We start from the raw sequence: 27,257 nt of genomic DNA on the forward strand, positions 1-27,257 counted from the left end.
CCATTCCAAAAGATGCGTTCCAGCAGTGTTTCCAGCAATGGCAGGAACGCTGGGAGAAGTGTATACATTACCAAGGAGACTACTTTGAAGGGGATTAGGGTTTTGTACCTCAAAGTCAATAAATTTATTTTTGCCGACCAAAGGTCCGATACTTTTTGAACAGACATTGTATATATTAAATAATTTTTCAGACAATTTTTATGAAAGAAAATGTAAGTAAAATAATTTTTAAAATCCAACATAGCATTAATGCTAAAATGTAATCTAATATATTTAGTAAGCAACTGAATTAAATTAAATCTTTAAATTTTCTTCTCAAAGTAAATTATTAAGTGTATAAATATGTATAAATTGTATAATGTATAAATTTATACATATAAAAATGTAAATATCATATTAAAAATTTTAGCTCATACAAATTCGTGAAATTTATTTCATCTAACGAAAATAATATACAATACCAATTCAACAAAGAAAAAAACTATAAACATTTTTTAAGTCAAACAATAGCTTCTTACATCTCTATGTTCTGTGTTATGATTGTGAAAACTTTCACTCAAATGTAGAATTTATCACAAAATTTAAAGAAATTTTTCAAAATAATGTTATATTTATATTTCATATATTAATATTTATCAACAATTAGGTATGATTTTACAGTAATACACCTTTTAAGATCTTTATTTTATGCATATGAAATGAATTAAAAGCAACTTTTCGGGTATATATTTAAATAGAAAATGCATAAGAAAAGAATTAAGATCTTATCCTTGATGAATCAGATGTTTATAGGTATGTTTTGTTTGGCACTAACCGATCTGACACAAATAGCGATTATAAAAACATCAATGTTTATTTAAAGTCTTAAATACACAACTAATTTACAGATCATTAGCTTAAATTGTTTGTGTATGTTTGGTAAGTAAAAAGACACTTGTGAGAATCAAAAAATAAACAATATGTATTGAGCAATTCCATCTAATAAAATCAATTTAAAACACCACAAATAATGAAAAACATTTTATCTCAAATTTTACAAGTGTAAATTTCAAGATAATTTTTTAACAATACATAAATTAAATAAAACAATTTAACTATTCTAAGAACTGGATATAATATATAATTTTTTTACCATATAAAATTTATTAAACAAAAATAGGCAATTCATTTAATATGTATTATAAAAATACAAATTGATAAAAGTAAAAAGATGATCACATGTCAATTTAATAATCTAATAATAGAAAATGAAAACTTCTGATTAACTTTATTTGATAAAATAATCCTTAAATTTTTATGCATCTAACAAGAGGAGGTTATGATGTGGTCCTTGGGATTTCAATTCCCATTTGTATGAACAAGGCTCATTATGAACCAAATGCAGAAAGCATACTTCAAGAAAATCAAAGTTAAAAAATTCTAATTGGTGAAATATCTTGCAAAGCTTACTCATAAGGCAATGACTATACAGCTCAGTGGCAGATTAATGGGATATCATTGGTTTGCATCACAATGATTGAATTTTTAAAATTAATACAATTTTTACAAGAATTATTGTAAATCACAAACATTTATGCATTTTATCTATTTTATATTAAAACTATTCATTTTTTTTCCTTAAAAATTCATTTTGAAATAGCAGTCTGTTAGAAATAAATTTAATTACAGTTTTTTACATTTGGAAATGTTAGAATATTATGAATAATTTGACTTGTTAAGCAATTAATAAATTAAAAACATTATTAGTTATAACTATTCCCAATATCACATTGTTTACTGTCACATGTAACAAGTCAATGTAACTTCTCTGGTTTCTTAATATTTATATCATTAGTTATGAAAAGAAATAAATATACTTAATGCAACAAGAAGAATATAATTTCTAATTTTAATATTTTTATTAAATAATTATTCAAGTTTAGAAACAAAACAATTTTATTTTTAACAGAGCAATTCGAAAAAAGAAAATTCACAATTTTAAATAGAAAATAAACAAAAAGTATATATAAACTCATATGATTTACAATTAGTCTATGTAAAAACACAAGAATTTAAAAAGAAAGCATTCCAATGCATGGAAACCTGATGATAACTGTTATAACTGGAAGAAAACATTGTTTTGAAGAGAATTATTGCTGGTTTTAGGTAATTACTTATTTATTTAAAAAAGTTCACTCATTGAGATACAAACCAATGATCTCACAAATATGAGTCAGGCACATTGCTATCAAGTCATGCAGTTTTCTATGAAACATTTTGCAAAAATTTCTATGCTAAATACATTGTAGAGAAAAAACTAAAAGATACCAATTTGTAGAGTGCCCTTGGGTCAAAGAAGTTATCTTTCTATACATTTTTCATATTTTGTTTCTCATTGTATATTTACACATTTTAATTATATGTTTCATCTGTTGTTATTAATTCAGATTTGGTTTTGCATAACATTGTTTTGTATTCTTTTATTCATATTTAAATTTGTTATATTTGAAATTCCATTACAATGTAATTTAACACCTGAAGATNTTTTAACCCCATTCCCGATAACCCGGCATTTTCACAAACTCAGCCACCCTTCAGTCCACATTAGGCTGAGTTTTCGAGGCTCTACTGCACTAGAAAAAGTGAATTGAGAATAGGAATTCTTTAAAGATATTAGGAATTTTCATTATTTGAAGGCATTATCACTAAATTAATGTAATGGAATGTCACTATTACAAATGTATAGTTGAATCATGCTTTGTTAGCCATGTCAGTATGTCTTTCTTTTGAAATCAGATGGTTATCTTGCTCATGATGGAAGGAAATTCCTCTTGAAAATGCTTACAGTGAATAAACATAAACAGTCCATAAGAAAAGTTTGAATTGTGAACATTTTAGTAAATAATCTGAAATAAATTTTTCCTTGTGTACAAAAAAATAACTGGCATTTATGAAGATGAATCAGTTATTTTTTTCTATTTGCATACTTTTGTAAATGTTTATATTCTGCATTGATAAAAATATTCTTATTAACTTACAGATTTCAAAGTGTTCCATGACCTAGAAGCTAATGAATTCTTTGGAGGTTCAATTTTCAACTGTAGCTTCTGTTCACCTGTTTCAACTGCTTCTTCTGCTTCAGGTATTATTGGATTTTGGTTAAAAAATTCTTCTGGAAGAGATACCATTGGAGGAGTTGGACTACGTTTGATAAGTGCTGGCTTTGCATCATTGTTATCCAGTAAAAGAGGTTTAAATGGTTGAACAACTGACGAATGAATTTCTAAAATAAACATTTAGATATGTTAGAATGTACTATAATTAACAGTTAATGTTCTTTTTTAGTATATTAGTTTTATTTTAAGCAACTACTGAAGAAATGCACTAAATTATCAAGAGAGTTAACCCACCTTTTTTAGAGGTCATGCTTATTTTGTAAATATGCAAAACTAAAAACATCATTTAATTGCTCACAGGCAAACTTTAAATTGTGGTTAATACAGAATGATGTAAAAATAACATTCAAAATTTAAATATAATTGCCAAATCAAAAAGTTTTTTTTTACTGTGAATTTTGTACTTGACAATGTACTTGCAAAAATACAATGCAATCTAATTATGTTCAGTAAGCTTTTCAAAAACAAAATTAAAGTTTGAATAAAGAGCATTTCCTTAAGGCCAAAAGAGGGATATAAGATCAAAAGAAAAGCATGACTGGTAGGCATAGAACTGTATGAGGCAAAAAATCAAGGTCCAACAAAATCTTCTCCAAAACAGTTGCTTTTGCTTAACATGTCACTGCTCTCCATGTCAAATTCTCAAGCAAAACATTCTTACTTGACAATATGACATGTAAAGGAAAAATTTCCTGCTTAGCATGATTTCCAAAAGGGTAACATTGACTGACTGGTTGCCATTTACATAACCACCAGCGCAGTGGTTGTGCACTGGTCCAGATGTACAAAAAATGCCAGTATAACATAAATCAGAGTAACCAGCATACTAGTGGTATCCTGCAATCTTTTAAAAATAAAGCCACAGCATTCAGAGTTCTAATTATGAGGACATTTATGCATTGTATCAGTATCCAAGATATTAGAGATAAAAAACATTAAAATAAAGCAAGAAACCATGATTACTCTACTAGATTAATTGATTACCTCATCATCACATATGGCATTAGTAAATATAAAAAACAAATATTCTAATATTATGGTTGTAGGAGACAGTGGTAGTTAACTACATTTACAGAGAAATAGCAAGAAAAAAGGAAGGCCAAATTACATTATAGAAGAAATCCAACAAGAAAGATCCTCAGGAATATATAAGATACTTTTAATAGTCACCAGGTTCAACATAAGGCATGAATATATTGGGACAAGATTACAAGCATATAGCAGACAAAGAAAAATCCAGCAATGAGTTGCTTAACTTTCTTGGCACCACCAAATGTTGCCAGGAAAGTTAAGATCATATTTTGACCTATCACCATACTTTTCTTCTGTTATATATAACAACCCTGAAAGTAAAAAATTACAATGACTTTGGCTACATACACAACAGATCCAGAAATACAAGTGCTATTTGATAAAGTCTCCTTAATGTACTCAGTAAGAGAAAGAATGGTTCAGGTCCATCAGACAATTGAAAAATGTAATTTCTTCTTTATTTAGAAAAATATATTAATTTTCAAGATCAAAATGTCATTTCTACAACCTTGGAATTAGATCACTCTTTCTTGGTTTGTTATTTTTGGTTTTGTTTGCATAAATTTAAAAATATCAACATGAACTTATTGATGACAAACTACTGTTGGTTAGCTTTGATTTTTCAAAAATATTTTTATCTTCAAGACATTCTCTATACATTTGAATTCACTGGAGGTTCAAAAATACAAATTAATGTTAAAAGCCAATATTATTTTTATGAATCTATTCTACACTTTGGTTTTTGAAATGATTAAAACTAGTTATTGTTATATATCAAAAAGCTGAAAAAATAAAATAATAATATAACACAAACCTAAAATGAGCAATTATTATCTTTAAATAGTTGAAATTAAAGGTTTATCTATCCATATTTGTAACTTTATATATATTTTGCATTTGTCAAGAGCCTCATTAAATTTAGTTACATCATAACACAAAATTTTCTTAGCCTGTCCTAAATTCTGAATTTTTCAGATATTTTTTGAAAGATTACTACCAGTTAACTATATGAATTCCAACCCATTTCAAAATTCAACAAAACTTAGCATTTGCATTAAAAAAGTTCTTGCAATCTGTGCAAATTTTGGATCCTGTTATGCTGCCACCTATTGAAAAAATTTTTTAAATGTTTGATTTTAAAGATTTTGAATGAGTCTAATTGAACTTAAATTTTTGTTTTCTTTTACTATTTTGGAAAACTTGGCACTACCAAATGAGATATACAGTATATCCCAGAAACTCAACTCTCAACGACTTGGCACTCCGCAAAACTTGTCGCGTCATTCAAAAAGAAAGAAAAATAATGTAATTTAATTATACCTCTATAACTTAACATTATGATCAAATAAATGATTATTCTTCCCAAGCCACTTGATAATAGCATCAATTCCATGTGTTAACAAAGAATATAACTCTTCTCAAAGTGAAACTGCAAAACATCACAATAGCCACCGAATAGCCAATATTTTAAAATTTACTTACAAACAAAAATAGTCACTACTGGGATGTAGTTAATACGTATATGAATTTTCACATATATTAACTTGTAATACATATGTAATCAGATCTGTAGCAATGCATTGACAACAGGGCAAATGCCAAATGTATGAAGCTTGAGGGACACCAAAACATTGGTATGGTTTTTTCATGTAGTAATAAGACATTGTCTGGAGATAACATTTTATATCTTTTGTAGTACAGCAGTTATTTTGTATTAGATTATACTGTATATTTTCTTTTGCTCTGAACGTGCTAAAAGATTTTTAATACATTAATTCGTAATAATGTATTACAAGTTGTAAGTAACCAACCCAGAGATTGTAAAACTCATCACCTTCACAGTCCACAGGACTACCATTTTTTCATTAAAGGGTCCCATTTAACTTGTGAGTGACAAGCATTATTTTTTATAGGATTGCATGCATAAGGCAGCAATTTTCCAAATCTACTTTACATGCAATTACTCTGCATATAATTGCATTCCTTTATAATTCTGAAAAATCCTGTTATTTGTCTTCTCTGCATGTGTAAAATTACAATCCTGTATGTTGTTTAGTTTACAAGGTATTGTTTTAATTATAGAACAATGTTCTTAACTAAGCTTCCATAAAGAGCCATTTAAAATTTTTGACTTACCAATAAAGGAATCTATAGCTTCCAATGCTTTTGTACGACTATTTTCAACTCTTTTATCAAATTCTGCTAATTCTTCTGGTTTCACTTGTTGTCGAACAGTTTCTAATTCATAAATATCAGACTTTAATTGTTGCACAGTCCTTGAAGCATTTACTTGCTCTGAATGTACAAGATTCCATTGTCCTTCATTCTGAAACTAAATAACTGTATTGGTAAAAAAGTTAATTTTTCACTAATTAAAATTTGTATGTATTTTCTATCAGTTTTTAAAAATTATCAAAAAATTTTATAAATATTCAATTGAATATTCAAAGTTTATGTAGAATAACATTCTGAATCATAAAAAATATTCCGCTTTCTCATAGCTCAGAATATTACATAAAAATAGGATGAAACTAAAACAAAAATTATATTCATTATCATTAGAAATTAGAGTTTCGATTGATATGAATTGCTATTTGACTATCTCAATTAAAAATTTATCATTATTTATGAAAATTTAATTTTCAAAATATGATATAGTAAAGATTCACCACAGATTTATTTAATAGACCTGAAACATAATAAAATGAACTTTGATATGAATTTTTCAATTTAATTCCAGATTCTGATGTATGCTAAAAACTTTTATTATGTTTTCTGCATCCGATGTTAGATGAAACACATTAATTTTTACTTTACAATAGTGAAAAAGGTATCATTTGACTGCTTCATAAAAAGAAAGGTAAAGTGCTTCTTTTACAGTAAAAGTCAAAACTTTCTAATAACCTTATTCAAATTAAGCACATCTATTTTATGTTAGAATAACTCAATTTTAGATGGAGATAATCTGATAAGAAATACTGTAATTAATTCCAAAAAAATATGCTTTTAACTAAAAATTAAATATATTTGAGTAAAACTGTAAAGTTTTGGATTCTGTTTTAATTGATTATGAAAAATTTATTAGTTAAATATTTGGCTGCATTTTATTTATACAGGAATTAAATGTAATAGATTAAAAAATATAAATATTGACAATTAAAATTACCCAAAAAATAAATTCCAGTAGCTAGAAAGAAAGAATCCAATGGCTCTTCAATGAATCCTGGAATCAATTTTATCAAACAAATCATTTAAATTGCCAATTTAGTGAATGAAACTAATTTACTTGATTTATAATTACATCCTAACTTTTGACAAAATATTTTTTTTCAATTGAAAAAATACTATACTGTATTAATCCCAGTGGATAGTTTTAATGTCACATTTTTTTTTTTATTCTGAGCTATTACTAATCACTCTTAACAAATGCTACATATTTAAGTAGAATAAACATTCTGAAATTATCTCTACAGATTTCAACAAATTCAGCTATTTAATATTTATCCCCAACAGTAAATAGTAATTACTTTTCAAATTCAAATGAAAAAATTTAGCTAAAAAAAAGTGAGAGAAAAATTAAGCTTCTTTTTTTTTTCTGGAACTATAATTAATCTTATAATACTTTTCAAGATATATTTAGAAAGTTTAAACATAATTTATATAAATAAATCAATTAACATACATCAGAAATTCAATTAATTTATATATATATTTATAATATTTATAACATTATCATTAACTGTACAAAACAAAGTTAAAATTCTAGGACATGCTTATTCTGGATGTCCTGGTAAGTTAATTGATTAATACATTTGGCACGAATCTGTAGATTATGAATTGAGTTCTCTGCCAAGAAACAATATTTTTTTATTTGTCATTTAATCATTTATGTACTAGCAAACTTAGGATGTAATTGCATTCTTAATTGTTGATAAATATTTTATGAGTATGAAATTTTATCAACTTGTACAAATACAGAAAATATAGGCAATGTAAAGAAAGTATACTAAAATTTCTATTCATTATAATTTTGATCATATTGATTAGACAAATTTAAAAGTGAAAATTTGTAACATCCCGCTAATTATACTTAACCTGTATTTCTTATCATATTCTAAATCTACAATCTTAAATGGCAAGTAATGTCTTCCAAATATTTCATTTGCTTAAAATTATATAAATCTTGAGTATATACTCAAGTGTATACATACAAGGTCTGTTCAAAAAGTATTGGACCTTTTTTTTTTCCCGCGTAAACCAATGATGCGTGAGAGACCTCCTTCGGTGGAGTTGTGGAGGGGACAGTCATGCACAGCCCTGAATTTTTTCCCGCCTGCAGGAAGCGTCAGTCGTTGGCAATCGGCGTATGAGTGAGGTCATGTAGTGCGCTCTCGTCGGATTTCACTAAGCTGGAAAATGCCTGAACAACTTGAGCAGCGATATTACATCAAATTTTGCCAAAAACCTTGGCGATACCCGAGTGTAAACCATTCGCAAGATTCAGCAGGCTTTCGGGGACGATCCTCGAGGCCAAAAAAAGCGCGGCAGGTCCGCAGCAATATCAAAGGTCATGTTGACAGTTTTTTCGACTCTCGTGGGGTGGTGTGTCGTGAGTACGCACCACAAGGCCAAACCATCGCAAAGGAGTACTACCAGGAGGTCCTTCGTCGTCTTTCCGATACAGTGCGACGCAAACGACCGGATCTGTGGTCGATCAAAACTTGGCAGCTCCATCGTGATAACGCATCCGCCCATTCTGCGCATCTGATTCGGGCTTTCGTCGCCAAACACAATACTCCTGTGGTTCGTCACGCTCCGTACTCTCTCCACATGGCTCCGTGTGACCTTTGGCTATTTCTCAAGCTGAAAATGCCGCTAAAAGGAACCCAAATTTAGTCGAGAGAAGACATCATGCGAAATGCGACGGACCGGCTGATAACCATTCCAAAAGATGCGTTCCAGCAGTGTTTCCAGCAATGGCAGGAACGCTGGGAGAAGTGTATACATTACCAAGGAGACTACTTTGAAGGGGATTAGGGTTTTGTACCTCAAAGTCAATAAATTTATTTTTGCCGACCAAAGGTCCGATACTTTTTGAACAGACATTGTATATATTAAATAATTTTTCAGACAATTTTTATGAAAGAAAATGTAAGTAAAATAATTTTTAAAATCCAACATAGCATTAATGCTAAAATGTAATCTAATATATTTAGTAAGCAACTGAATTAAATTAAATCTTTAAATTTTCTTCTCAAAGTAAATTATTAAGTGTATAAATATGTATAAATTGTATAATGTATAAATTTATACATATAAAAATGTAAATATCATATTAAAAATTTTAGCTCATACAAATTCGTGAAATTTATTTCATCTAACGAAAATAATATACAATACCAATTCAACAAAGAAAAAAACTATAAACATTTTTTAAGTCAAACAATAGCTTCTTACATCTCTATGTTCTGTGTTATGATTGTGAAAACTTTCACTCAAATGTAGAATTTATCACAAAATTTAAAGAAATTTTTCAAAATAATGTTATATTTATATTTCATATATTAATATTTATCAACAATTAGGTATGATTTTACAGTAATACACCTTTTAAGATCTTTATTTTATGCATATGAAATGAATTAAAAGCAACTTTTCGGGTATATATTTAAATAGAAAATGCATAAGAAAAGAATTAAGATCTTATCCTTGATGAATCAGATGTTTATAGGTATGTTTTGTTTGGCACTAACCGATCTGACACAAATAGCGATTATAAAAACATCAATGTTTATTTAAAGTCTTAAATACACAACTAATTTACAGATCATTAGCTTAAATTGTTTGTGTATGTTTGGTAAGTAAAAAGACACTTGTGAGAATCAAAAAATAAACAATATGTATTGAGCAATTCCATCTAATAAAATCAATTTAAAACACCACAAATAATGAAAAACATTTTATCTCAAATTTTACAAGTGTAAATTTCAAGATAATTTTTTAACAATACATAAATTAAATAAAACAATTTAACTATTCTAAGAACTGGATATAATATATAATTTTTTTACCATATAAAATTTATTAAACAAAAATAGGCAATTCATTTAATATGTATTATAAAAATACAAATTGATAAAAGTAAAAAGATGATCACATGTCAATTTAATAATCTAATAATAGAAAATGAAAACTTCTGATTAACTTTATTTGATAAAATAATCCTTAAATTTTTATGCATCTAACAAGAGGAGGTTATGATGTGGTCCTTGGGATTTCAATTCCCATTTGTATGAACAAGGCTCATTATGAACCAAATGCAGAAAGCATACTTCAAGAAAATCAAAGTTAAAAAATTCTAATTGGTGAAATATCTTGCAAAGCTTACTCATAAGGCAATGACTATACAGCTCAGTGGCAGATTAATGGGATATCATTGGTTTGCATCACAATGATTGAATTTTTAAAATTAATACAATTTTTACAAGAATTATTGTAAATCACAAACATTTATGCATTTTATCTATTTTATATTAAAACTATTCATTTTTTTTCCTTAAAAATTCATTTTGAAATAGCAGTCTGTTAGAAATAAATTTAATTACAGTTTTTTACATTTGGAAATGTTAGAATATTATGAATTATTTGACTTGTTAAGCAATTAATAAATTAAAAACATTATTAGTTATAACTATTCCCAATATCACATTGTTTACTGTCACATGTAACAAGTCAATGTAACTTCTCTGGTTTCTTAATATTTATATCATTAGTTATGAAAAGAAATAAATATACTTAATGCAACAAGAAGAATATAATTTCTAATTTTAATATTTTTATTAAATAATTATTCAAGTTTAGAAACAAAACAATTTTATTTTTAACAGAGCAATTCGAAAAAAGAAAATTCACAATTTTAAATAGAAAATAAACAAAAAGTATATATAAACTCATATGATTTACAATTAGTCTATGTAAAAACACAAGAATTTAAAAAGAAAGCATTCCAATGCATGGAAACCTGATGATAACTGTTATAACTGGAAGAAAACATTGTTTTGAAGAGAATTATTGCTGGTTTTAGGTAATTACTTATTTATTTAAAAAAGTTCACTCATTGAGATACAAACCAATGATCTCACAAATATGAGTCAGGCACATTGCTATCAAGTCATGCAGTTTTCTATGAAACATTTTGCAAAAATTTCTATGCTAAATACATTGTAGAGAAAAAACTAAAAGATACCAATTTGTAGAGTGCCCTTGGGTCAAAGAAGTTATCTTTCTATACATTTTTCATATTTTGTTTCTCATTGTATATTTACACATTTTAATTATATGTTTCATCTGTTGTTATTAATTCAGATTTGGTTTTGCATAACATTGTTTTGTATTCTTTTATTCATATTTAAATTTGTTATATTTGAAATTCCATTACAATGTAATTTAACACCTGAAGATGGCTTGTAGAGCAAGCTGAAAATGTTTGAATTATTAAACATTTTCCTTGGCAAAATAAGGTGGTGTATGTGATTTATTTATCAATATTTCAATTATATTTTTGAACATGAGAACTAATAAAATTTATTTAACATGAATGAAATAAAATAAAATAATCAATACTAAAAAAAATAAGAAATTTTAAAAGCAATAAATCAACAAATATCTAATTAATACTTAATGGAAAAAATCTTATTTTAAAAATTAAAATTTTTACGAATTTAATTAAAACATAAGTTTTGTATAAAAATTACAAAACTAAAATATTGTTTCAAAAATGTTTACATATTGAACTGATAAATTTCCTGGCAATAAAGTTAAAATTGTGTGTGGTGCCATCTGTTAGGAAATTTTTATTAAAAACTTTTTATATTATTAATTATTGTGAGATTGGGGTTGGTAAGATCTCCACTCACTTGTCAAGGGTGGCTTTTAAAATGTTATTTAAATTAAAGGAAGATGTGGAGACAAGGTGATCATAAAATCGTCATCTTCCATTAGGATTCCTGACACCAGTTAGGAGTGAATTAGTTAATATCGCGTCCTAACTTGCGATAAAGATCTATAATAATCTGAGAAAAATGGCTTTAAATTCGAGTGGAGAGGAGCCGTGTCAATTTGTGAATGGAGGTACAGATAAATCCACTATGTATATACTAAACTATTTATTGAGATTATATATTTAACAAGATATATATATATATATATATATATATACGGAGATATTAAGTAAAGCAAAGGCAAAATATCAAGCGCTGAGATGACAATGACTCTAAGCTATGACATTACTTCACTCTATATGCAGTATTGATGGTAGTTTCTCTAGCTATTACGAGAGAGCTTACAAAAATATTTCCTGGGGATAAGAACCTTTATTTCTTCTGTAGTTTTCATCTTAATCTGGATCAGAGATTTCATCAGATAGGGATTCTAATATCTTCTTATACAGGCAAGTATGGTTCAAACCATGGCTGTTAGAGTGACTAAAAGCAGCCACAAATAGTGGGAAATTGTCCCTTTTATACAAATATACATCATCAAAACAGGAACTTCAACATCCTTTTTTCAGAGGAAGTGAAAAGATGTTGGTTTGATAAAATTTTGTCTTTCCTGCCTTTCCATGGTTAAATAAAATGATTTACTTTTCTAGTTAAAAATATTATATAATCTACCTCGTATTTCATATTTAACTGCCCCTCTTTATGGCCCTCTAAATCCAGGTTCTCACATTATTATAAAATGACAAAAAGCTTAATTTTGTCAATAGAGATGAGTTTTATGGAAAAAAATTTAAATGCTAATAATGAATAAAATCTTCATTAAGTCCAAACCCACTCAAGCCTTTGATACATGACCTTATCAAAATTTAATAGCATCAATCCTTCTAATACACAAACCTCCCTGCAAAATTTCAAAATTTTTGACAAAAGGAAAAGGACAAACAGGCTTAATAATAGTTATTAAGCTTCAAAGTGGTGAACAAAATCATGCCTCACATGGAAACATCTATACATACAGATAAAACCCCCACTTTTTCAAATTTCTTGAGATTTCAAGGTCCCAAGTTCAAAAATGTAAAAATCTTAGTGGGTCATTTATGACCAATCACCATACTTTCCTTCTGTTAGAGATCAGGACTACCAACAGCTTTCCAGGCTTGAAACCACTGAACAGCAAAATACATTGAGGTAAATTATGTCTCATAAATGAAAGTGCTTATCAACCAGCAGACTGTAAAGCAGATTCCATTAGTTGTTGCCCGCATAGCTGTGGCATAGTTGAGCAATGGTACACATTTAAATCATCAGGCAATGGGGCTCACCCGGGCCAAATAACATGGACACTGAACCATGGATGACTGGCTTCTTGTTGCATGGTCATGAGTCCCACTTTCAGCAGTTTTCAGAAAAACAACTGGATACATGTGTGCAGGAGAGTGCTTAAAGCAATGGAACCATCATGCCAAAAATGTCATACAGAGTAGTGGTAGGTCTATGATGGTGTGGGGAGTATTCTGTTTGAGCACACTTAGACAGTAAGCAAAGTGCAGTCTTGATAGATTCCCATTACACAAACATCATTGCTGACTTATCTCCATTCTTTTATGCTCTGCCTATTTCCTGGTAGAGATGAATTGTTTCAGCACAATAATGCCACTCCATATCATACACGGGTAAAATCAAATGATTTCAACAAGCAACAAATTTTGATTCCAATGATTTCATCGTGCTTCTGGTCCTCGATCTCTACATTCACCAGATTTGAACCCAACTGGGCACCTTTGGAACATTAAATAAAATTATAAAATTTCCAAAGATGCTCATCCTGTTGCATGGAGAATATCTAAATGATATTGAGAGTAATTTTGCACAAAGAGCATAAACATACTGATTCACATGCACAACATAACAATACCACACATTTGAAATTAAGATATATTTACTAATATTTTCATCCATTTATAACAGACATCTTCAGGTATAGAATGCAGAACAAAATGGCCAAATTAAAATTTTAATGTAGCTGTTTTGATATGCATTATATACCTGAAGGTGTCTGTTATAAATGGATGAAAACATTAGTAAATATTTCTTAATTTCAAGTGTGTGCTGGTATTGGTATGTTGTGTACATGCATTATATCTAGGGAATTCGATCCCGGTCCTTATTTCTAATCCCGGGATTTCGGGATTATACTTATTCGATCCCGGGATCATTTCAGTATTGAGGGTTAATAAAAAATAAGAAAATCTTACAGAAATTAAAAATCAAAATTTAGACAAAAATCAACGTGTTTTACGGTATACAGCTAGTTAATTTAATCACTCTAATTAATCAGACTTACAGTCAGACTAACCAGACTTAAAATCACTGTCTTCATGTTAAATTTATTCTTTTTTAAGCATCACTGAGATCTCTTTAAACTCACATAAATTGAAAAAACTTTTATGTAACAAACTACGCAAATAAACGTTGAAAATTCACAAAAATCTCTCTTAACATCGACTAAATAGACTACTTTCATATAACAACCTAGTAAGTAGGTAGTAAAGTAAGTTTCTTAGGAAAAAGTATTTAAAAATAATATTAATCAGTCACATTTTTCTTAAATATAAAGAAAACTAATTTAATAGGAACATTCTAATTTGAATTGCGAAAATATGATCTGAGAAATAACAACGCATCTAGTGTCTCATCACCAAGTCTGCTTCTCAATTTGTTGCACATATATGCAGCTGCAGAGAAAACGCGTTTAGGTTGATGGAAGTTGGAGGAATCGTTAGTAAATACTTATAAGCTTCGAGGACACGGGGAGGATGGAAGAAAACAGTCCGGTCGACACGGATCGGGATTGTAGGAGTAAAGGCTATAATCCCGATTGTTTCGATCATTGTAAGCATGTTTTTCAAAAAATAAACGCGTTAATTTTGTAAATTCGGTCTCTGTGTGAGTCTCTCAGCGTTCAGCAAACCACTACCCCGAAACGTAAAAAGACTTTCTCGCATCATCCTGACAGATCGCGGACAAGGCGAGGGTCATAACCTTTTCACCTAAGGTCGACCCCCCCTAAGCGAGTAGCGTCAGGTCTATATTAACCACACTGGCAAAACAAGATGGCTGACACATTGACAGGTAAAACGCACTGAGTAGTGCTCTTGACTGCGCCAGAAAATCGATTGGCGCCCGCGAAAATTCAAAAATACAAAAATGAAGTATATTACCAAGTAACCCAGTGAGAACTGCTTGCCTATCATTTTAGTTGAAAATACAAGAAGTTTTATTCCAAGCAAGCATCGCAAGCCCGCTTGGTTAATTTCTGCTGCTTGCTTGGAATAAAATTTCTTGTATTTTATATTAAAATGATAGGCAAGCAATTCTGTTAAAAGCACTGGCACTGAACGTTTCGCTTCATGCAGTCTATTTTGCAATTTTTTTTAAAATGATGTCAATCCCGAAAATCCCGGGATTAGGAAAACTTAATCCCGAAAATTTTGGGACTGAAAAGTGGTCGGGATCCCGGGATCCCGATTTTCGAGATCCCGGGATCAAATCCTCTAATTATATCCCACTGTACTGATTTTTGCAATAAAACTTGGAAAGTTTGTCTTCAAATTGCATACCTTACTTTTATTGCAGTTCTTGCCTAATTTTACATATAACCTTTCAAAATATATCAGTCGCAATACAGACAACCCAGTACACTGAAGATATGACACTGTACATTGGTATGGAATAGTATATTGGTACTTATCAATATTTTTTGTCCTGAAAAAATATTTAATTTTTTCTACATATAAGTAATGCAAAAGATTTTTCATACATTAATTCATTTTCTAATTCATATTAATTCATTAATTTTAAATTGGTTAATTATTTTAAAATCAAGCTGTTTAATACTAAAATAACTAGCAACATCAGTAAAATGCATTATTCAAACTAACTGAATTTGTTAAACACTATTATGCTACAAAAATTGATTAAAACTGAAAATAAATAAATTATATTTTATGTTTCCTTCTTCCTGTTAGAGCTGTAAAAGTGCTTAAAATAATTATGGTTTGTCTCATTTGCAAACAATACAAATAAATTTTTTTCCAAACATGTACTATATAAATATCTGTCAAAATATTAATTGGCTATTGTTAATCTAAGGCAGTGTTTCTCAACCTCTAATGAATCGTCGCGCCCTTCAATAAAACCATTATGTAGTATTGTCCATTTCACTTTGAAAAAATTTTGTTGAGTTCATTAGTTTAATTTTTTACAAAGTATATAATTATCAAATAAACATTTATTTACTCAGAATACATATTAGATTTTGATATAATTAACAAAATTAAAATTAAGCATTATTCACAGTGAATCCCAGCTGAAAGCTTCAAACTTCCGATGTTGAGGGAGAGGCTAATACCAAATTTGTATTGCATTGAATAGACTAGTCACTAGTATAATGTTATTAGTTTAATTATTGTTCGATATAACGAATAAAACATCTAATTATTTGTAGTATACTATTTTACTATACTGCCTAGAAAATGTTTTTCACCCCCAAAAATATAAATTGTTACTAAATGCCCCCCAACATGGAAAAACGCCCACATGGGGCAATATTGCCCCCATTGAGAAACACTGATCTAAGGCATTATTCCAACTTTATACATCTTTAAAACATGAAATAATATCTGGAATAATAAATTAAAACAAATAATAATTCTGTTTAATTTATCATATTCAAATAATCCAAACAAGCTACATGGAAACAACAATTTGATATGTTAGCTTATATCTATTTTATCAATATGAACATGACATATTATTAAGGATACAAAATGAATAATCTACAACTAAAATTTACATTAATTCATAAATATGATGAAACAATAAAATTGCAATTTGAAATACAAACATGTTACCCAATAAAATTGGCATATACTGTATTTATAAAAAGAACTGTTTATTATTTATAGATTAAATGTATAGCAATGCTTGACAATAATTTAAACAAGTTCCTTGAGAATGTAAAATTGTTATGTAAAGTTTGTAATAAGATTTTTTGCTTGAGGAAGACATTTTGAAATGTCAAAAGTACTTGCATTTAATTCAGCAAATGAATAAATCTAATGTGAAAGATAGTACAATTTCTTCCTTTTAATATATTTGGCATCATAAGTGAGCTTATAAAATTTGTAAATTATTCAATTATTTCATGCAATATTATCAAATTATCTTGGGAGCAGTTACAGAAAAGTTATGGATGATGAAATCTATCTAATTTTCCCTTGACAAATTAAGCATTTTCTTTATGCATATATTTTGTATCCTTCAAAAAACTGATTACTAAACAATATGAAGTAAATGCAAACAATTTTACCTATATAAAATTTTGAAATAAACCTAAAAAATACTTTATTTTCTAACTATTGTTCTTTGCATATTTTCTTAATAGTCAAATATAAATTTGATATGTGTTACAATATAATGATCTTTCATAACCATAAATATTGTTTTTATTATAAAAAAACCACAAAAACCAAATATCACCAGAAAAAAGAGAGATACATCTAACATGTTTGCCTGTGTTGAATGGGCAACATCAGCTAAATGACCCTGTAGCTGCAGAAACAATGGGAAATTGCCGTACATGTGTGAAGAGGGGAGGTGAGGTAAGAAAGAAGGGGAGAAGATAGTGAGTTTACAATTTGTAGAAAAATGTTAGGTCTATCCCCCTTTTTTCTGCCGTTATTTGGTTTATGTCTTTTTTTTTAATGAAGTTTATCCAGTTGCGAGTAGTCGTGTTTTATTGTTTGTATTCATTACTGTTTTTACAATCTTATCAATTCATTAATTATCTATAAAAAAAAAATACTTCAAAGAGAAACTCCACAGGAACAATTAATGATGTGGTAAGACTAAAAAATAAAAATAGTAAAAATTTCTAACATAGTAAATATATTTCAATATATGGCTTATACTTTCAGGAGATGTATTTAAATAAATCAGAAATGAATTTCATTTTTTTATTTTTATTTTAATGAACAAATTATTAAAGATAGATTTTTTTAATACTAGTTTGTTCAGGATTCATCATTAAGTTAAAGTTTTCATTGCCAGTTACCACTGTAATACTGAAGGGTTGACAGAAGACAGTCTAAAAAATTGAGTTTATTAACATAATGTATTTACTTAAGTGTAATATTAATAATTAATGATGATTTGATTTGTAAATGACAGGTAATTAACTACATAAAAATAAGGAAAACTAAATGAATTTCTACTCAACCAAACAATCACTGTAACTAATCAGGCTATAATTTTGCTATTATTAATCATTAGATATTAAGTAATTTGGTATTAGAGGTAGACGTTAGGCACCATCCCTTATCTAAATTAATAATTATAATTTTTAATAATTTAGAACCCATCTGGAAAAAAACTAGCCCAGAGTGGGACTTGAACCCACAGCCTCCACTTATCTTGCCAGACCTCTGAACAATTCTTTGCTTCCAGATGTGTTTAAATACATCTGGAAGCAAAGAATAACTATGAGTAACCACATATGTTATATTTATATATAACATATGTGGTTACTCATAGTGCTGGCTGGCAACGACTCCCATGCCTAATATATAATCTTTAATAACAGCAAATTCATAGCCTGATTGATTATGGTGATCATTTGGTTGTGTATCAATGTATCAGGTTTTGGAAAGTTTATTAAATATAAATGAATTTCATATATTTATAGTTATTTTGTATATTGGTTGGCTAATTTATTTTTCGTTTTAATTTTGAATTTATAATGTTCGAAAGTTCCATTTTAACATAATTTTCAAATTTGTTTTGTAGCCAGTCACCTGATGATGGCCTATTCCATTAGGCTGAAAACATTTGTGATTTAATAAATATTCTCAGCGTTGTAAGTTGTTAAATGTTTTATTAAGTGAATTTCATATATTCAGCTAGAAACAATCTCGATCCTAATAGTACCTACTAATATTGGAAATGAAGTAATGAATCTACTCAATGATTTCCTAAAAATTTATAAATGTATAAATCACAAAGCTTTATTATTATTTTTAGTACATGTTTGAATCTTAAACTTTCAATATTAAAGTGGATCAATTCTAGATTATTACATCAGATTAAGATTTTAATTCACACACTTAACACACTATTATTATTATTTTCTACTACTATAATAAAAATTTCCAAGACAAAAGTCATCTAATTATCAACTCCAACAAATGAAAACCTATAAAAGTACACAAAGAAATAAAAATGTGCAGGAAAAAAACATAGTTAAAGTGAAATACTTCAAAAGAGTGATATGATCAATGAAAATTTATTGATCGATCAGATGAATCAAATATATAAATAATTGATACCTTAGTTAAGATTTTATCATTACTAGATATTGACATCACCTTGCTAAGTTTATATGTTATCCCTATAACAAACAGAAAATTTAAACAGCCATGAATCCGAATCTTACATGAGAAATTCTGCTTCATATTTTTCCACATATCCTTTCTAGTTAGACCATAGATATTAAAATAGTGATCCTATTTTTGGGCTACAATTTTCAAATTACAGATCAATACATTTCCACTGTTGTCCATCCTTTGTTAATCTCAAGAAAAGTTACATAGATGAAAATTGAGACCAGATATGAAAAGCTTAGAGATTGGAAGTCCCAATTAACTATATATGAACTTCCAATCTAGAGCAGAAGTCATGTGATTTTTTAATAAAAATTGCAGCCCAGCATTGTGAATGTCACAATAATATACATTAAATTTTTTTTAATTCCTCTTCACTTCTCGCTGAAGAGAACTTTGTAACATAATTTAATAAACAGTTTAATTTTTCTAGATGTATCATGCTGAAGAACAAGTGTCCAAAATATATGTTAGTGAATAAGCTCAAATCAATAAAAATCTCAAAGCATACATTTTCTGAAAATACTAATTTTAACTACTGTTTTAGGACACTGTTCCAATTTTTACTTTAAATTTTTGCAAGTCATCCAGTACTGCAAAAGACAATTTTCAAAGAATAACTCAAGGTATATTCAAAAACAAAACTTCATTTTATATTCCTTAAGAAATAAAACACATTTAAAGATCAAGATTTTGAAGATTAGTTAGGTCTTATCTACAGATTTTATAATATTCAAACAAAAAATCTCCAGTTTTAGAACTGGTTAGAACAATAATTTCCAAAATGAATGCTATCACCCATGGAGTGGTAGCAAATTTGAGGGGACACTGGAGGTAAAGGGAGTATGAAGAGGCACTGAAAGACAGAGCAAATTTACTTTGAAATAAAGATTTTTACCACTAGAATTCAAACAGATACACTGTAAAATTAGTTTTTGTTGTGGAAGACTTTATGTAGAGAAGGCCTAGAAATAGCACCTCTCTTCACAAATATGGTAAGAAAATAAACAAATCACAATCATATGACTTGAGTGAACTGAACAGGACCAAACATGAGCAATGTTTGTATTATGTGATGAGTGATTGTGCACATTCTATTAAGTCCTGTTTAGTATATGTATAACTTTTCATGAAGCAAGCCCTTAATTAGTCAGACATCCAGATTTTGTAAGTATATTTTATTCTTTCAATATTGTAGAATTTTAGCACTAATTATTGGAGAAAATCATTATGAAATTATTAGCTTGTAAAACTCTCAAAGACTTTTGATAGATAGACTTGTGTTCTTATTGATAATAAATATAAATAGTATAAATAGAGTAAGAAGGTGATGTTAAGCTCTTTTTTTTTAATTAAATAAAGCTGAAATACTCGAACATTACTTCTTCATTTGTACAAGTTTAACTATTACAATGAAAGATGTAATATCAATCATTCTTTCATCATAATTTATCTTATTCAAAAGTACTGTAAAAGTTGCCAATTGCTTCTTCATGTAGTATGATGTGGTTGGAAAGAATGTAGCATGTAATATTTAGAATAATAAAAGTCTGTCATCTTATCCCAAATGCAAATAATTGAACAGGATGATTTAAGGATGCTGCTTATCAGAATTGAGCTGGATATTAAAAAATTACTCTCTTGTATCATCAGGTTATCGTTCACATCAATCATTTTTTAATATTAAATAATCATGTACTTTAAAATAATTTTGGAAAATTATTTTATTTATTTATAAAATAAATGATTAAAATTTAATTTTCAATTTATCATAGTAAAAGATCTCTAAGAGTACAGAAGGATGGTCATAGCCTTGTTGAAGGATATAAGGAAACAAAATCAAATACTATAATGTGCACTCTGTCTGTTAATTCAATCTATTGTAAAATAATCAGTTCAGAGTTCTTTATAGCAAACATATAACCCTTCAAATGTTCCGATGCCAGGCTTTGTAAATCATTTTTTAACAGACGATCTAGCTTTATCCACAATGAGCCTAAGCAAAAGTGTTGGTTTTTATGTTTTTGTGAAGGCTTTCAATTTATCATTTTCGACTGATTTTATGTGGGCTGCTAATGAAATACATGCCCTAAAAGCAGGGCCGAATTCTCTGGTCTTGCTTAGCATGCACCACATGGTCAAGAGAAAGTTTTGACTGTCAATATACTTTTTATATGAGAACAAATATGCCAATGATAATTTATTCTAATGTATAAACTCTTTTATCATTTGTGTTTGCTTTAACATTGGCAACTAGCGGCTAGCCATTTTAAGTCAATGCAATGCTTGCAGGAACTCAATCGCTTGCTCGTGTGGAGTTTTAACGCAGCAAACAAGTGTGTGCACACGACATAATTTGAAGCATTTAACATGGCCAGATTGTATCGAGAGCTTGAGGTACCCAGTCATCATACATGTATTGTGTACAGGGGCTGATTTACAGAGATTAATATGGCTTAAGCCCTGGCCCCCAGTGTCGAGGGCCAACAAAATTTGAATTATCATCATAAATTTTTAATACTTTTTCATTATAATATATTTCATATATTTCATGTGTAGATATAGTGGGCTTTATAATAGTCCATATTTTTTTTATTCACACCAAATAACATTTCTACCTATTGTTTAGTGCTAGAGATAGGCCTATTACTCTTATAACTTTCAGCATGCCCAAAAATTTTGGTCAGGATTCGACCCTGTCTAATAGTCCAAAATAGTTTGGGAAACACTAGCTTAAGACATGAAACTAATACTTTTTGTTATTTAAAGATTACAGGTTGAAAATGAGCACAAAAGCAGCACAAAACAATGTGTAAATGTCACTATCATTTGAATAAACTAGAATTAAGTTGAAAGAATGAATTTCAATAATTTGTAATGAGTCACTTATTTTGTTTGTATGTATGAGAATGGATTACAATCCTAGTACAGTACCAATAACTTGTAGCAAGATTGTTTTTTTGTTTGTATCTTCTCAACTTCACTCAAATACATAATACATATAAATAGTTTAAATAATTAAACTTATTCTAACAAGCTGTTATGTTATTATGCAATTGCGTGTGTTTTATTATTATTTATTTTCTTGCTTACCTTTTCAATATTTTCTTTGTGTTTACCGAGTAAATCAAGATGTAATGGAATCGAAACTTTAACGATTCTATGTAAAGCAATCTGTAACCTTTTCAAAGGTTGTTTGTTTTCGATTGCGTCTACTTCACTTTCCGAATTATGGCGCGTAGAATGGTCCATTTTGTCAACGATTATTTAAAATATCATTCTGATAATCACCAAATGAAAACAAAACAGTCCATCTGCTAATGACGCAACTCCTCCTGTTCTTCTACGACACCTAGTAGAGAGAAATTGAACTATATTTTGTAAAATATTTACCTTCATTTTGATAAATTAAATAATAATAATAATAATTTTGCTTTATTTTATGATATTATTATTAATTTTATAAATAAATAAATAAATAATTCGAAACGATATTTATATTTTAATCACCGGATGAATTCGTTTGTTCGTTTTACAATAGTTATGATTTTACGTTAATGTTTTTAATTGTAAATTATTATTATAATTAGTTTCTATATTATTATTTATAAAAATTAATAAATACGATTATTCGTATTTAAAATCGCGTGACGTAAGATTAACACAGAAGAGCCTACTGTAAAACTTGTTAATCATTTAAATGAGATATGTGGACTGGATGGCCGCGGTGGTTATTGCGAGCTTACTGCTCTGGGAACCCGGAATCGAATCAGAATTTTTCATCAGCCACTTCAGGAATTTTCTATGAACAGTATGTGACATTTCTTCCCTGCCACCTGGTCGTTTCCATTGCCAGTTTGGCTGAATCCACGATGAGTGTGGAGGGAAGAAAGCTCTTTTAGTGTCCGCAGGGCAAAAACAGCCATAAATTTTACGAGAAAATCCTGGATACCGAGTTGAGTATACTGTATATTATTTTTTGATTGTTGTTGAGCATCTTCTACACAACTGCTTCGGAATACAGTTTCTTTGAGATACAAAAATTCACTAATTATATATTCAACGTGACACAAGACTTTACAAGACTCAAATACTTTTAAATCCCAGACGATCGCATAAATCGTGAAAAATCTAGGCTAATCAGGATCCTAAACTTAAACTTAAAGTGACACGACATTTATGAATTTACATGTTAAGTCTCAAACATCAGTGACGAGATTCACGCAATATTTTGATCACTTATAGATTTAATGTAATCTTAATATAAAAATCTTAGAAAACATCATATACCCTTTAAAAATTAATTTAAAAAAATATTATGTTAAAACCGTTAGATGACACATCAACGTCATGCAGTAAGTAATTCTAATGTGAATGACAACAATCATGTAATAGTACCCTTGTGACATCATTAACACCGTGATGTTATGATGTCACAAGTATATTACGTTACTATAGAGTCCAATTGCCTTCTTTCTTCATCTATTTCACTTTACACTTTAGTATTTGTTATCTGATATAGGCCTAATAAACCTACATTCATTTCTTCACTGACTCACTCACTCATTAGAATTGCCAAATATTAACTCGGAAATAAAAATTTCTATATAATTTGATTTATTTAATCACAGATATGAAGCAAATGAATATTGAATAAAAGTAATAAAAACATGTTCTAGTAGAGGATAAAATGGAGATTATATTTGTGAATAGTCCCTAAAGGCATAACGGGAAATTGATTATACTTATAACAAAAATCATTTTACCCACGATTATTGAAAAATATTTTATTTGGACATTACATAAATTAAAAAATACAAGAATTTACAAAATGATTTTCATATAACTGATGTTAATTACCATTGGCGAATGGCAGATTTACCAGTCACCAATGGCAATTAACGTCAGCTGTCAATTGCGTGACTAAACTTGAGTATGCATCTATTGATCTACAGCATATTTTAATTTCTGAATTTGAATTTCACCAACTGTACTGTAACTATTAAAAAAGTATCTGGTCAGGAGAAATGACCAAAAAACACAGAGAAAATGTACTAGATTTGCGTTGCAAATAGATGCAAATTACAGGAGTTAAACCGTTGCATACAGTCAATAGTAGAACTTTAGTATTTACACATAATTCTACTATTAACCCAGTTTCTTGCTGATGTTTATGTGACACTCGAATAACATGTTGCTGGCTACCCGTGAGTTATATTATCCGATTTTAAATGTCCTCTCCAATTTACTTATTTTCAAATCCGATTCACCGATTTTCAAATTTCCTTACACTACTATTTCAACATTTATTATTTGTATATGAAATTTAAAACTATACAACCGTTGCTTTTATGTCATCTTTCTACTGCTCCTGAAATTTTATACTCAGCAAAGTACAATTAATGCGCTTTCGTGAAGATTGAACTTTAATATTAAGCAGCGACCTTACATTGAATTTGTTTATACTGTATTTATAATTGAATTATGTAAAAACGCAAAAATATGTTAAATATTATATCTATTAGAAATTTCAGCTTAAATTAATCTATTGATAATAATGCAAATTTTAAAGGAATTACATAGAAAAATTATTATTGAACAATTATAAAAATCATAAACTATTAGAAAACTGTCAAATTATGAAATCAAATAATATATATAATTAATAAATAATAATATAAAAATTCATCTTTATTTTATATAAATATGAAAATATTGGTTCAAAAATATACATATTATTTATTGGTAAGGTTTTCATAGCAACAGTTTATTTGAAAGCATTTATTTTGATGAAAAACAATATCGAAATTCAAGTGAAACACGCGTTTAAATTGTCCTTGAATATGATATGATTTGTTTCGAGATGATGTGTTTGCGTATGTCTGTAGTGAAAATGTTAAAGTGATATAACTGTTGAGTAAACGATTGCTGATACCATGAACCCTCACTGAACTTTATGAAGCGAATGATAACTAATGAACTATAACAAATATAAGTTTTTGAATAATAGAATAACAATATTTACTTCATGAAAAGTAGGATGGCGGAAGCATGTAAAGCGTCAATCTATCGATGTAGACTCTAGAGGATTCGAGAGCAAATCCGGACGAGTAACTCCCGAGGAATTTTTCATGGATCAATCCCAGATATGTCGAGTCCCTCTCTGAACATTTATTGTGAACCTGGTCGAGTCTTTGCTGAATATGAAAAACGGCCCTTTCAATACACGAAGCTAAAAGACATAAAAGTTAATTATTTTTAAATTAATAAATAATATAAATAAATTTTCGCTTCAAATAATTAAATGTTTGGAAGATACTCCGTTTGTTTTCCTGTTGTGAACAAGGAAAAAAAATGACATATTTCTCCATGGCAAAGCTAACAATGGAGTGTTCGAGTAGCTTGTTCATTCAATTAAAGGAAAAAAAAAGGTAGATGTGTATAGTGGGTCAGTGACACGCTAAAGAGGCTTTAGAATGGAGTTCTCTTTGAAAGATGCGGATGATGATGATGTATGATGAAAATATGATGAGTTAGTAACTAAACAACGATTTTTATTGTATTATCAAATAGAAAAGAAAATTCTCTACGTAATTAATAAACAACAAACGTTGATATCTTTGTCAAAAAGCTGCACTAAGCTACACTCTTCTTGGAAGATAATTTGGGATGATGCGGATGCTTAATCCGCATCATCCCATTTAAATAATTAATTAACATTAAGAATATATATATATATATATTCTTAATGTTAATTAATTATTTAAATGAACGATTTTAGAATATTTAATATCGTAAATTAATTATCATCGTTCTAATTTCGATTTTAAATAAATTTATCCGAATCTTTTATGGAGAAATCTTACTGACACTCTTTCAGATCAAAATCCTGATGCTCAGTCACTAGAGAAGTAATTTTTTTTTCTTTTTAGACGTAGCTATTTAGAGGAAGAGTAATTTTTTTTCTTTTCAAAATCTTTTCTTTGTAAATATTTAATTTGTTAGCATTTCTATTAATATAGAAAATTATATTAGTGGCGTACTCCTGAAAGAATATTTCCTAATGCATTTCCTATTCGACATTATCATATTAATATTTTTAATTATTAAATTAATTATTTATAAACAATAAATTTTTATTCTTCGTAAAAAAATTCACTTTTTTAATACTTAAATTAACAAATTACGATCCTAATTAGGGCATATAAACCTATCGATGCAGTCCTGATTCTGATTTTAGGCACCTAAAACTAGTAAATTGTTTCGTATAATAATTAAATTTACGAGTATTCTTCCCTTAAAATAGGATAATATAAAATAAAACTGGTTGAATTGATCCAATCAACAGCATCCCTACGTATCCATATCTCACACACACACACACACACTAAAACCTGATAATGCACTTCCTGATCTAAATCTAGAAGCAGGCACTCACTTAAGGTGTGTTTGTATGAGTTTCTTAAAACAAAAAAAAAGCACCCTCTTTGCTACTTTTTTACACCTAAAAGAGCTTGATTTGTAGAGATTTGAGTACAGTTTTGAGCCCTATTAACATAAAATCGATTTTTTAAAACACACCAGATTTAAATATTAAAAAAAAGTGGATTTAAACAGATATTTAAAAGTTT

At 28.5% G+C, this 27,257-nt stretch overlaps 1 protein-coding gene across 1 annotated transcript in view; it reads right to left on the minus strand.

Annotated features, from left to right (window-relative positions):
* The window catches only part of LOC111629584 (syntaxin-17-like), a 42,820-nt gene extending 16,987 nt beyond the window's left edge, over positions 1–25,833 (minus strand). The window contains exons 1-4 of the mRNA XM_023373494.1: positions 25,652–25,833; positions 22,720–22,978; positions 6,324–6,519; positions 3,018–3,262 (exon numbers count right to left, since the gene is read on the minus strand). Of these exons, the coding sequence (XP_023229262.1) occupies positions 3,018–3,262; positions 6,324–6,519; positions 22,720–22,878 (600 nt within the window). The 5' untranslated portion in view covers positions 22,879–22,978; positions 25,652–25,833. The remainder of the gene's footprint in view (positions 1–3,017; positions 3,263–6,323; positions 6,520–22,719; positions 22,979–25,651) is intronic.
* Positions 25,834–27,257: the final 1,424 nt, after the last annotated feature.

This window comes from Centruroides sculpturatus, unplaced genomic scaffold (assembly GCF_000671375.1).
Source record: "Centruroides sculpturatus isolate CEXI.00-Female unplaced genomic scaffold, Cexi_2.0 scaffold73, whole genome shotgun sequence".
In the NCBI taxonomy this organism is placed as follows: domain Eukaryota; kingdom Metazoa; phylum Arthropoda; class Arachnida; order Scorpiones; family Buthidae; genus Centruroides; species Centruroides sculpturatus.